The 14,220-nt window shown below is 43.5% G+C and overlaps 1 protein-coding gene across 1 annotated transcript in view; it reads right to left on the bottom strand.

Moving 5' to 3' along the window:
- LOC144719426 (uncharacterized) overlaps nt 1-14,220 on the bottom strand; it is a 113,015-nt gene that overhangs the window by 57,956 nt on the left and 40,839 nt on the right. The window contains exon 5 of the mRNA XM_078595326.1: nt 3,512-3,573. Within this exon, the coding sequence (XP_078451452.1) occupies nt 3,512-3,573 (62 nt within the window). The remainder of the gene's footprint in view (nt 1-3,511; nt 3,574-14,220) is intronic.

The raw sequence follows: 14,220 nt of genomic DNA, 5'->3' as shown, positions 1-14,220 counted from the left end.
TGTCTCTCAGTGTAATTCCAAACATGCACCTCCCCATTCCGGGTCTTATCACGGACATTAATTACCGTGCCTATCACAGAAATGAGTAATGTAAGAGGCACGAGTAATTCATGTCTATTGCAGGAATTAATTACTTCTGTGTGTATGTGGTATGGCTAACGGAAGTCGCTACGATCTGAATAAAAAAAAAACGATTTCACATGCATTTGTCAAGCCGCAACTGCCTTTTGTGAAATGTTACCACATTGCAAACGGCGGAGGGAACTGATACCTCCCTAAATTGCAGCGGCTTGAACGAAAGGGAACGGCGATAAATAATGAGCCTTCAGGGCTGTGTTGAGATGCGTGGGATACAAGACGTGAAATGCACTTACCTCCCACCCCCTACTGAGATGCTGCCAAAACCAAATCGTGTGCAAGGATGATAGGTTTTCAATGTGCGTCTTGGAAGATATTCAAAGGTGTTTTTGACGCAGGATTTAATTCTCAATTTCAGGGAAGATATCTTTCGTACACCCGGGGTCACGTGATGATCCACCAAATTCACATTTCGGTGGAGCTGTGGTGCAGTGGTACGCACGCTGCGCTACGAAGCCAGGAAGCTCCGTTAGATTCCCGGCCGCGGCTACCATCAGTGGTGAGTGATTTCTGAACTGGTCATGGACACCCCCCCTCCCCCCGCCCCACTTAAACTTGCACGACCAGCAGGGTGAAGTATGGTCCCACAAACCCCCATGACTGACACTGCATGGGAAGACTTGTCATCTTGCAGTGGATTGACAAAGGGCTTTTATTTTCTGTAACAAATATTATCAACACCATTGGAACCTCATTTGTCAGTAAAAAATATGATAATTGGTTTTTTACCCTTCTATCTGGCAACAAAACTGACACCTTTTTTTTTTACAAGGAGTCATGTTTGCATAGACCACAATACCTGCAGTCATAATGCAAACAAAAAACATAACTCTGATAAGGACAGTGCATACATTATCAGAGTTGTGTTTTTGTTTGCATTATGACTGCAGGTATTGTGCTCTATGCAAACATGACTCCTTGTAAAAAATACATTATCAGAGTTATGTTTTTTGTTTGCATTATGACTGCAGGTATTGTGCTCTATGCAAACATGACTCCTTGTAAAAAAGGTGTCAGTTTTGTTGCCAAATAGAAGGGTAAAAAAACAATTATCAAATATTATCAATATAAACGCTTGGCATAAAAATTCCTGGTGTACCGATTAGCATTCTGGCCTTGCAATCTAGAGGTTGCCAGTTCGATTTGATCTCCTGGCACGGGCGGTTAAAACAACGGAGCGAGTTATTTAAATCCACCCGTCCGCCGCGCCCCCGCCTCTTGTGCTCCCAGGGGCACGAATCGGTTTGCCGCAGTCAGTTGATCGGCGAGTGCACCCACGGTGGGGTAAAAAAGTCCGGGTTCCTGCCAGCTCTACCAAAGATCAGCATTAACATTAAAAGAGGTAGGACAAACACACCCTACCGGAGTCTCGAGAGGGCCCTCCAGTGGCCCCCTTTAGCGGAGACCCCTCGCCCCTGCCACGAGTTTGTCTGAGCCAGACGTTGCAGGGCTGCACCCTTTGCCGGAAGGCCCTGAGAAACTGGCCTGTCTCCCCTCACAGAATAAAGGCACTCTGCTCTGTTCGAGCAGCCAGTGTGCAAAAGGGTACCTCTCGGCCTCACGCTTTGTTGCCCATTGACTAATCAAGATGTGACCGGTGGCATGTAAGGATGGAAGGGTGGTGGGATTTTTTTCTTCTGCACCCCTCCGAGGGATAAATTCGTGAATGAATAATAAGGCCGCTTTGTAGCTCTCCTGTGAGGAATAGAAGGTTAATTGGATGGATGTGCCCTGCTGAGAGGATTAATGAACCGATTACCATTAGCATATGAGAGCGGCCAAGTAGACAACTCTCTTTCACACAGAAGGCATTCGGACCTGCTCTGGACGTGAATGGCACAGGCTCTCAGTTCACGGCAATGATATACATTTATTGAATATAAAGAAACGAATGGACACCCGGTTATAGGGGTCCAGTGTTTTCTGAGAAAATCCATTCATTGTAAATGTCAATACATCCAGTCGTTTTCAACAAACAAGTGTGTTAATGCTGGGGCATCTACTTTACAATAAATCTTACGGGGTCTGCATCGGTGTAATCCATGCGGCGATCGCGTGTCATAAGATGGGAGCAACACGAAGTTGTGAACACCCTGGACTATTATATGAAGGCCTCGCCCTTCCCAACTCTGCAGTCTTTCATCACCAGCCACGATGATGGGCCTCCACTCAGGGTCTTCATCGTTTACAGTTCTGTGATGCAACAATTGTAACCTGCTATCACCCTTAACATCTCATTGGATCCCTTCAGTCTGAACACAGATTTCGATTCTAGATTTACCTAGCACCTGCAAAAGCAAGCCGACGTCATCGCTCCATCTCAATGGAGGACGTCGTCTGGGACGCGTTCCATTCCTTGGCTACCACTCCGATTCTTGGGTTTTTTCGGTAAAGTCACGTAGGTAAAAAAATTAAAATTAATAAAAGTAAAATAAAATAAAAATCACGACGTTTCGGAGGCAACACAAGCTTCCGTCTTCAGGTGGAACAGTCACTGTGACGGTTCCACCTGAAGACCGTCACAGTGACGGTTCCACCTGAAGACGGAAGATTGTGTTGCCTCCGAAACGTCGTGATTTTTTTTTACTTTTATTAATTTTAATTTTTTTACCTACGTAACTTTACCGAAAAAACCTAAGAATATGAATCCTTACAGTCACGAAAGCTTCAAATCTAGAATTGCCACTCCAATTCTTGAGAACACGTCCATAATCCCTTCGAGCGATGTGTCCTGCCGAAGCCCACTTACTTTAACCCTATCCGTTTTGAATCGTGTCTTTAACCTGCATGTGCTCTCCAATCCACGAGTTCCTCTTTCTATGCAAACGAAACGTTTCCTTGCCACTGCACGCTCGTCAGCCCCTTTTAAAACTTGCGAACATTTTCTCTCGGGCTGCTCACACCATCACAAGCATCGTTGATCGGATGTCATCAATCACTACCAGTGATGGGCTGGTCATCCTCGTAAAATAGCTGTCTGTTTCAATGGGCCTCACCTTTCTGAGTCGAATATTTCCTGCCCGATTCTGTTCCTTTTACTAATTACCGTAGCGTGCTGCATCAAGCCTTACTTTGTTGTACGTCACATGGCTCTGTCGAAATTAGTGTGGGGGTGTGATTTTTGTTTTTAAAGGTGTTTTTTTTAAATATTTATTCCAATGGAGTGTGAGTAGCATGGCCAATTAAACATAGGTCACCCGCACAAATGGACAACTATCACATAGTAACCAGAATTTATTCACACACACACACAGTGACACGGGAGTTGCTTAGCTGCACACTAGCTCATAAATGTATCTGTAACGAGGCACTGTAGCCAAGTCACTAAACACCACACTCAGGCCACCACATTGAGCAGTAAATGAAAACGTACTTTGGCTTCCAGTGATTCCAGTCTCGATGCCATGTCGGTTATTCTTGTGCAGTTTAAGCACCCTGCAAAAGAGGACAACTGGATTACTGCAAAGTAGCAATGCACCGAGACGAGCGATAACAAAACCCAGTGCACGTTCATGTTTTCCCATCGTAAGTGGCAAATATCCCTTGAGTGGGAATTCTAAATAGTTTGTTAAACGCGAGTTATGTGCTAAACGAGCAGATTTACGGTCCCGTGGCATTGGAACATTTTTAACAAAAATATATACGCCAGAATCCAAACCCCCTCTTTCTGCAGATTCTAAAGCTGTCAGATGTGTTTAATGATAACAATCTACACCGTCTCATAATTTAAAAGCTGAGCTTTGACTTGGCGCAACTCCAGCTGGATAGGAGTTTGATTAACTCTTGCCCGAACACAAATGTACGTGACCGCGGCAGTGACAAGAAAAGCAAGTTAATTCGTACAACACGGCATTCTGGGATAACCGTTGGCATAACGTGGTATTTTATACAAAACTAAATAAAAAAACCGCGATGTAAGTTATTGTCGTATTTTATTCCCCCTAAAAATAAAATAATCTCCTGAAATTTTTTTTTACATTCCTCCCTGCCATAAATATTGTAAAGGGTGTATTTTGGATAAGGTCACACAGCAAGAAGATTGTTCGCCGTACGGCTGCCACATCCACGAACAGGAACGGACGTGCTTTAATCGCCCAACGACGAGTTTGCACGTTCCTCGTGACAGATTCATTCGGACACAAGATAATTAGGGCGCGAGATTAATAGCCTCGCGGAGCGTTTGAATAGTAATCGTTTTCTCGATGTAGAAATCCTCCCACCGAAACTCACCAAAGAATTGAAGGAAAAAAACGTGGTTTATTGTTGCAGTGGTCTGACATATTATGTTTCGCTGATTACCAAATGAGTGGTCACACAGAGGACACTGATTTTCTCCATGGTGATGACGTCTACATTTTCCTAAAAAGTTACATTTAAATATAAAAAAAATGTTTTACCCAGTTTGAACATTTATTTGTGACGGTGACGGAGCCAATCATTGATTTTTTTGTTTAGTGCCCAAATAATCGTTTAAGTGCTCCTATTCAAGGCACCGATGTTGCGAATTGTAATTATCGTTCGATGTGGTACTCCTTTAATCGGTGAAACAAGTTTAATATCAGACAATACTTCTTACTTTACATGTAACATTTTACAAATATGGTCATCCTAATGGGACTTATCATCGTTATGAGTCATTGTCTATTCACCCCTGGATGAATGCCTCCACCAAGCCCGTCACTGATCTTCGCAGTCATTCAATTCCGCGAGCCATCTCACTCCTACGCCAGGTTCTATCAAACAACTTTAGTTAAAAAAATCCCTTCGTTTTTTTTATCTAAATTAATGTACATTAAAGGAAATGTTCACGAAGTTGATTTATACAACCTGGTCCTGCACTTTATTGGACGTTTACTTTGGTAAAAATCTATTTCGCATTTTTATTTTATTTTAAATGTCATCCTTAATGTTGCAAGTGTTTGTTCGCATAAATTTCGTCTTACCGTTTTATTTTCAGGTCTAAATTGTGCGAGTGTGCACTTTTGCGTTTCATTCACGTGTTGCAGTGACATGATCCCCATCGGTTCATTTACATGCGTGCAGTTTTCCAGATGAAAAAAAAACTAGTCCACATGAGCTACACATTCCAACGAAAAACTAGATGACGAGATTTGGTCAAATCTTTGCCGTTTCAGCAATCTTAAGTACACCGAGAACGTTGGTTTAAGGTTGCCATTAAGTCATGGGAAAAGACAACACTGATGAGTGAGGCTATTGTGTAAGGTATTTAGGGCTAAAACCAATTCAGGTCCCTGGTGCTCTATTTGCAAAGGTGTTGAGCTGGCTGGTGAAGGAGGCTGTGCCCAGGAGGCTGAGTTAACTGTGAACAATGGTTCGTTAAAGTAATTTAAAACATCAAGGTTTATGGAGGAGTCTGGAGGAAAGAGGGTTGTTTGATAGGAACAGAGCGTAGGATGTGCTCGTTTAAATATTAACCGAATGATTTGGCATGCGTGGAGATTGTTGCCTTTTTCACTTCATGTGGGTAAAACTCGCATCGTTTGTTGGAAGGGCTTGTACAGAAGCGATTTTTCGGTGTAAAAACAGGAGTGCTGTCAAGTGTTTTGGGGTTGTACCCCCTGTTGCTCGACTATTATATCTCATTGTACGTAATATGTGTCATGTAAACAAAATAAGGAATATTTCAAAAAACTTTTTTTAAACACACTTTTATGAAATGTAGTAGTAATGGCAGAACGCCACGACTCCAGGAAGTGGCCCCCGAAGCTTGCCACAACACAAGGGACCGTGGTTATTTACAGCCAACGTCAGTTGAGCATGGACAATGAGAGCCAAGCCGAAACATAACATATAAAAAAGATTGTTTAAAAATATGTATGTTTTATGATAGAATGTGGTATTGTCATCAGTATGACATAAGTATGCCAAGTTTGCAGTCGATACCACATTGGGAAGTGGGTTAAAATTGAGTTACAAGATTTGAGGATACAACAACGACAACGACGACAACAACAACAGACAGAGTGAGTTAAAAGAAAGCGTGCAATAGAAACTATAAATTATTTTTACATTTCCAGGTAAGACCCACTGAGCTATGTAGATCTTTTTCAGAAGCGACATGGCCACAAATGATAGCTGAACGGAAGTGGCTTTCCACATGGAAATTCATAGCAGCCAAATACCGTAAATGCGTGTTTCTAAACGTGGAGGTAAAAATCAGAGGACCTGGAGAAATATCCACATGACCAGGGGGAGGACATGCAAACTCCAAATATACAATAGGCGTCAGGATCTGGATCGAGCCCACGACCTCCTGCATACCAGGCGAGGGAGTTAACTTCTCGCCACCCGTGGCACTCCGTACATGATTACGTATATTCGTGGCAGAGCGTGAGCTGCTGATGAACAGGTGGTACAACCCAACATGAATTCGGAGAGCCATACGACACAACCGCAACAAAAAAAACGACGCAGTAGTGGCAATGACAGGATGGATTTGAAGCTTTCGTGACTGCAAGGATTCATACTATTAGATTTTTTCGGTAAAGTCACATAGGTAAAAAAAACATAATAATAAATGAAAATAACTCAATTAAATCACGACGTTTCGGAGGCAACACAAGTCTCCGTCTTCAGGTGGGACCGTCACAGCCAATACAGTAAATTTGGCTGTGACGGTCCCACTTGAAGACTTGCGTTGCCTCCAAAACGTCGTGATTTAATTTTGTTATTTTCATTTATTATTGTATTATTTTTATTATTTTCCTACGTGACTTTACCGAAAAAAACTAATAGAATGACAGGATGGTTTGGCATCTGAGGGATACCTCCCGAGGTTCAACAAGACCTGAAAGTGCTGGGCCATTTCGATTTAAAGCTTTCGTGACTGCAGGGATTCATCTTCTTGGTTCTTTCGGTAAAGTCATCACGTAGAAGGGAAGTAATAAAATAATAAAAATAACACATAATCAAATAATATAATATAATATAAAAAAATATATTTTATTATGTTTTATTTGTATTATTTTTTATGTTTCATGTTTTATTTTATTATTTTATTACTTCCCTTCTACGTGACTTTACCGAAAGAACCAAGAAGGTGCTGGGCCATCTCTGTGCGAGGGAGAAAAAGGAGTCGTGAGTGAGAATACGGGGAGAGTCGGCGGCTCTGGGGACGTGCGGCAGAGTGGAGTGGGGAGCACGGTGAAGATGGAGTTGAACACAACTCGGCGGAGGCTGTCTGCGATGGGAATCATGGCAATAATTTTGTAATTTCAGAAAGCCATAAAACATTGTCATTCCTAATGAAATACAGACATTTTTTCCCCCCCATTGTGTCCATTACACCAACTGAGATGAATGAGGACCATTTTTGCGCACAGGCCCGAGCGCACGGTTAGTAACGGTGCTTAAATCACCGGCTGTGCACGGCTCCTCCGAACAGACGACGCTGCAGCCGATGAGCGAGACATCGTCTGCTTTTCACCGCAGACGCAGTGGGATCATCTGAGGCTCGACGCGTACATTTTTTGACATGTGAATCTCCCGGCAGAGGATACCGTCTGTCAGCGGAAACCTTAAATATCATTTCGACGCACAACCAACACGAGTTTAACTCGAGTGATCTTGAGTTAGTCGCATTGCTCGCCATCACTCGAGTTGATGAACAACTTGAGTTTGTAAAAAAAAAATGTTTTCATGATTTTCATGCAAGTCTTGCCCAGAAATTGTGTATTTGTCCGTTCGGCATAAACATATCTCGAGTAGAATTCAGGCCAGGCCCGATAATGAAACAATTATTTCATTCTTTGATTATAATCAAATGGAGTTCACGACTCAGATCTGATTGTTTTTTCCACTTCAATTGTTTACCCAACAAAGCCTCACTGAGTCTCAAGACTTTTATGGAGGAGGGTCCTGCCAAGCGCTTGCATGCCTTATGAGTAATTTACAGGTAATGTTTCACCATTGGGATGTTTGGTCAATACCAGTTGCATTCTATGAGGGCAAGGATACATACTCTTAGTTCTTTCGGTAAAGTCACGTATGTAAAAAATGAAATTTAAATAAATACAATTTTTATAAAAGTACAATTTTATTTTATTTTTATTAACTTTTTATTAATTTAAATTACATTTTTTACCTACGTGACTTTACCGAAAGAACTAAGAGTATGAATTCTATGTGGGGTTTTTTTTATTTAGCTATTGGAGGAAACCGAAGAACCTGGAGCAAACCCATGCAGAACAAGGAGGAGAGAACGTACAAACTCCACGCAGATTAGGCACAAGAGTCGGGAATCGAACCCAGGTCAAAAAAAAAAAAAATTTGCATTGAGGTGCGGATGTTGACACCGCGCCTCCTTGCCGCGCGAATTGGCAGTCGATTCGAGTTGTCTGAAAATATGGAAACGGGGGGTGGGGGGGGTAGATACAATCTCTGCAAACCATGAGCCAGGGAGATAGATCCCTTTGTGGCGATCACACACTGCTTTTGTGTGGCAGTAGTTGTCCGCAAGACACACACAAGATGATACAAACCTCAAATAAATAACCCCCTTTGTAAAGTTTGCCCCGATGTTTTCTTTTTTAAACGTACTATTTTCACTCGCTCAATTACAGGATTTTAATGGTAGAAAAAACGAAGGCAAACATTGTCTGTGTAGACAACCGATTACAAAAAAAGAAAAGAAAAAAATGCTTTGAAAGCGTTTGTTTGCCTGATTACTTACAGGGTCCCCATGACATTAGCCACAGCAGTTTGTGACTTTCCTTGAGCTCACTTTTTTTTGTCCACAGACAGCCTTCAAAGAGGCCCCAAAGAGGCATTTCATTTTCTGTCTCCCTCTCTTTTTTTCATTTTCTCATTTGAGAATCTCTGGGGAGGAAATCGGGCCAAAAACAGCCCTAGGTCTTCTTGACATAACATTGGCAAGGTCACTTTCAAGCACCCATACCAATCACTGATCTCTTTTCTTCTTCTCTGGGACAGTGATGGGAGGATTAATAGTTTCAGCGTGTTGCTCTGAACGTTTGTCATGTGAGGGGCAGCTGGGTGGCGAGCAATGGAGGGTCAACACTTTTTTAACCAAAAGCATTCAGGAAAAACCTTGGCCTCTATCTAAACCTCTTACACCAATGCCCCCACACACCGTTTCCACACCCACTATTATCCCTCCCTCCCCCTCTCCGCTAGCCACTTCCCAAGACAACCAGCGTATCCCCAAAGTGGTGATTTTATTTCAAGGATTACTTAAAACAAACATAACCGCACATGTCACAGATCTGACAACGCTGTTGGAATAAAGGGGCATTGCTCGATCTCGGTTCACAGTGGCTCCACTGTTTCACTGCGGCTTCCACATTTCTAAGAATGAGCCTGAGGAATAGGAATTGCATTCATCATTTTTACTCGCTGGGCATGCTCCGGTGGATTAAGCTCATAATAATAATGTTCATTATTTGTCCAGGAAAGCCTCGCAGAGTGTCCTGGTGTGACCATATGGCAAAACGGTCCCACGTTTGGATGTTTGGCAATTTCCTTTTTCGAGGAGTGATTTTTTTTTCATGGGGAGGGGGGGTGAAAAACTGGAGTAGGAGGACAACATCAACATGTTAACAATAGAAGGTCTGCACAGATGTGTCTGCAAACCCATTGACCCCCGACTATCCTCTGCAGCGGGTTTTGGAGTTTCACAATTCTGCGTGGTCCACCGACTATTCCGTGGGTCAGAAATGGGTGCCACGTAAGGTAGCAAAACATGAATTGCATTGATTCATACTGGTAGGAACCTCCTGGTTACACCAGCCCACAGGGTATAATTGTGTCCGTCTGTCCGTCCGTCGTGCATCCAAAAATGGGAGGGGTGGGGCTGGGTGGAGAGGGGAGGGTGGGGAGGGGCTGGGTGGGAAGGGTGGGGCTGGGTGGGGGTTTGTAGGGGTGGGGCTGGGTGGGGAGGGGCTGGTCACCCCGTGGTGCCCTTATAAAACTCAACGTTTAACCTACTCACGCCGGCTTGTGCCCGCCCTCACAGTCGGCCATATTTGCGGAATAGACCACGCCGCCGTTGACCCTGGCCATTGACCGAGCAACCCAACGTTCCTACCAGCTCCCTCCGCAGGAATGTGTTTTATATGGTGAATAAGAGGGAAGGCAATGCTCACCCAACCACTTCAAATATTTAGAACATTATTCACTGTTAATTGGCCACAACGTGAATTTGCAACCACTCAAGTTATGCCAACCTCATGTGGTACCACCAAGTGAATTATCTGGTCTGGGCTCCTGGACTAAACTCATGCCCCCGAAACACTCTGTGTGCACCAACTACACCATACATGAAAAGTTTATTTTAACACTTGATTTTGTTTTTGATTGAAGTCCACAATGACAGTGTTAACAATCGTGCGGTAATAATACCCAGTTTCCTTTTTAACCATATGAAGGGGTATTCAATAAGTGGCTTGAAAATTAAACCCTGGGTATGCAAATACAATCAAGATTGTACAGCTGTTTTATTAATTTGTTCAACTAGACTATTAAAATATTTAAATTTGACCAGGTAAGGCCAACTGAGCCATCTCTTTTTCAGAAGCGACCTTGCCACAACTGATAGCTCAATGAAGTGATTTATCATGTGGAAGTTATAAGCAGCCAAATACTCTAAACGTGTGTGTTTGTGGAGGACAATTCAAACTCCAAATGTAGTTGCCGTGAAGATCCGCGGCGTGACCTTTCGGGTTGTACCGCGTGTTTGTCTGGCTCGTGGTCCGACCGTCTCGCTCCATGATTTGAAGAAGCTCCCAGCACGTGGAGCGAAACGTCGGACATCGCGCCGAACAACAACACGCGGTGCGATCGGAAAACGGCTCGCAGAGCTGAACAATGGCAGCGGCACTTGCTGTAAAATAATTTATTTTAGTTAGTTGCGCTATGGCAATGACTCAAATGCACTAACCCCGAGGTTTTTCCATTATTAGTTTAATAACAATGGACTATGAGATGCCAGAAAATGGCAGTACAGCAGTGAATCCTTGAATTCATCTTTGCACAGCTTTGAGTCTGTTGCCCCTTACGATGCATGGGTGTCCTTCGGCTACTCTGGCTTCCCTCGGCATCAGCCAAATGCTCGTTAACAGTTCACTTTAAACGTACATATGGTCAGCCTGTTAAGATAATGAGTCGACATTTCATTTGAAAGAACGAGTGTTTTTAAGTCCATTAAAAAAAACGGTCGTAGATTATTCAAATGCCAGATAGTATAAGTAGTGTAGCGTGTAAGATGGCTGCGATATTCTCCCATTAGGGACTTTCAATGCAATTACATTCCTTGTTAATTAATGTTAACTCACAAATGTTCCCTTAGCACAAACAGTGGGCAGGGAAATTCTCCTTTCATTTTACAAGGACAGGGCACATACTCCTGGCTGCATATATCGCAGACTTCGTTAACATAACCCGGTGATTTTGATTGCCATCTTTTCAAGAAAATAATCAACCCCCAAACAGTTTAAAATTCAGCTCCACGTGCCCTTTCCTCGCGTGGTGAAAAAACAAGTATCCTTAAACAATTCCATGCTCTTGGCGTAAGGTATTCCCAGAGCTTTTCTCTTCCGTTCATTTTTCATGCATTAAGTTCCTGGCACGTGTGGTACCCATTAGCATGATGGATGGGCTCCATAAATGCTGTGACATCATCGCAGTTGGTCAACTGCTATGAAAAAAAATTTGCTAACTGGAACAAAACCTCGGCTGGGTGGGTGTGGGGAGGGGGTGTGGGGAGGGGCATTGGTGAGTGTGGCCAATGTGGGTGAATGTGCCAAATGCAACACCTTTCTAAAGCCCATTCACATTTTTTTTGCTTTGATCGTTTCGCTCACGTAGTACGGGAGTGCGGTTTCAACGTTTCACGCGGACGGTCAACGGTTTACAATTAAAAGTGAATTGGGCAGTGCGTTGTACGTGGGGTGGCGGTGCAGTGCACCGAGCTATGGACTCTAAAACCTGTCTGTGCCGAGTTCGATTCCCCATCTGCAGCTAACATCGGTGGGTTTGGCGAGTGACATCCGAACCAGTCCTGGAAGCGCCGCTTCACCAACCTACACAGAAGAACGGTGAAGTACGGTCAAACATCCCTCACGACCAACACGGCATGGGGAGGCCTTCATCCAGGGTTTTAAATGCTCATTTTTTTTCTTGATTATTAGCGGAATACTGTGCCCATACCAACCAATGACTGAACGACTTTTGGTCTTGTGAACAGTGGGTTAATTATGCTAACCTGATAGAGTCAAGTAACTGAAATAAATACAAATGTCCACGAGGCTTATTTATATAAGATTTGGGGCTGAATTCCAAACATGAATCCATTTCCAAGTGAACTTCATCATCTGAACTTTTGCATTAACACCTGGGCACAAGTCTGTCTGCCTTAATGTGCAGCAAGGGGAAATTTTCTGCAAATTACTGTAAGACCTGTTTATTTTGGGCGATAGCCCGCGAAAAGCAGCTGTAAATAGCGCGGAGCCAAACGGAGCGGCCGTTACACGTTCTGTGCAGGAAACCACTTGCCTATGACGTGAACTGTTTTGCAATGAGCAAGTCAAGCTTGGCCTCGTTTATCGGGTCCACGCATTGTGCATGAGGCTCAGCAATTTATTAATCCATCGGATGGATAATTACCAAAACTCGACGTGCGGTTCCAATGTTGTTGGTTGCTTTTCCAATGCCATATGAAAGAAAGATGAAAATCACACGATGCCCAAGTCGCAAATTGTGTGACTGTCGACTAAAATAAACTGAGGCTAATTGGGATTAGTTCCCCAGTACGCGCGATGCCGCGTTGTTTTGGCACGACGTGCGATGTCTCGCTTTGGCGTGCTGGGAGCTTCGTCAGGAACGAAACGTCTGATGCCATGCTGGAACAACGCGCAGTACAACCCGATAGGGAAAACCTACGCAGTTGTATCAGAATTACGATGGCGGGCGGCTATTTTCAAAACGGCCGCATATTTTGTTGTTGTTTCGATGGCTGATGAAACCAAAAAAACCCAAACTTTCATTCTACATTTGTCGACGCACTGCCTCAAAGTCTTTGGTCGGCAATCGAAACGTATATATTTTAATCGTCGACACGCCAAACGAAGAATTGCACGTTGGCGCACAACACTTATTACGTCTCCTGTGAACAGAACGGCGACATTGGCACGCGTAGCGGACACGTTTTGAAAGGGGAACGGCGAGAGGCCATTACATCGCTACATAACAACAAAAGTTTTGCTGAAATTCAATGTTACAATTTCACGACGATATTCGTAGGCGAATATATCTTGCCTTGCTGTTAAACACTTTCACTCGCGCCATATGGAGGAGGACTCCCGCCCCCCCCCTACATTGTCCATTTGAGGTGCACACAAACAAGCGTTGGAAAAATATTATTACTTCTTAATTTTACCCGAAGAAAATCTAGAACTAACAGCAAACAGCTGCACGGTCCCCAAACGCGCACATTTTTGTACAATTATACGTTAAAAGCCGAACGTGGACATTTCACTGACCCGCTCAAATTAAGCACAGTAAACATTGGCTTTAAGAACTAATGCTGCGTATAAAACACACGTTGAAATTAATTGTGGGCAGTTTTTTTTTTGGGGGGGGGGGGTGCAAAAAATCCTGTACGTTTTGCGTAGGCGTGTTTTTTTAAAGCACACACGGGGAGCGAGCGGGTGGGCGGGCGGGTGACCGGAGTTTCCCGCAAGAGCTGCCAAGGAGGGCACGAAGCCACGGTTGTTGTTAATGAGCTGTTTGGAGCTGAGGCATAGAGCAAGCATGAGCAGAAGCCCTTGTGAGTAAAGAAAAACGATGGGAGCCCAGAGTACAGAAAGCTATAGCTACGAAATTAACCGTGTTTTATCTTACCGGGTAAAGCCCACTGAGCCGTATAGCTCTTTCTAGATTTGAAGCTTTCGTGACTGCAAGGATTAATATTCTTAGGTTTTTTTGGTAAAGTCACGTAGGTAAAAAATAAAAATTAATAAAAGTAAAATAAAAATAAAGTAAAAATCACGACGTTTCGGAGGCAACACAAGCTTCCGTCTTCAGGTGGAACAGTCACAGCACGAT

The sequence above is a fragment of the Lampetra planeri genome, chromosome 6 (genome assembly GCF_965212315.1).
Source record: "Lampetra planeri chromosome 6, kcLamPlan1.2.h2, whole genome shotgun sequence".
Taxonomy (NCBI): Eukaryota; Metazoa; Chordata; class Hyperoartia; order Petromyzontiformes; family Petromyzontidae; genus Lampetra; species Lampetra planeri.
Note: the sequence above shows the minus strand (reverse complement) of the source record. Positions and strands in the feature narration are given on the sequence as shown.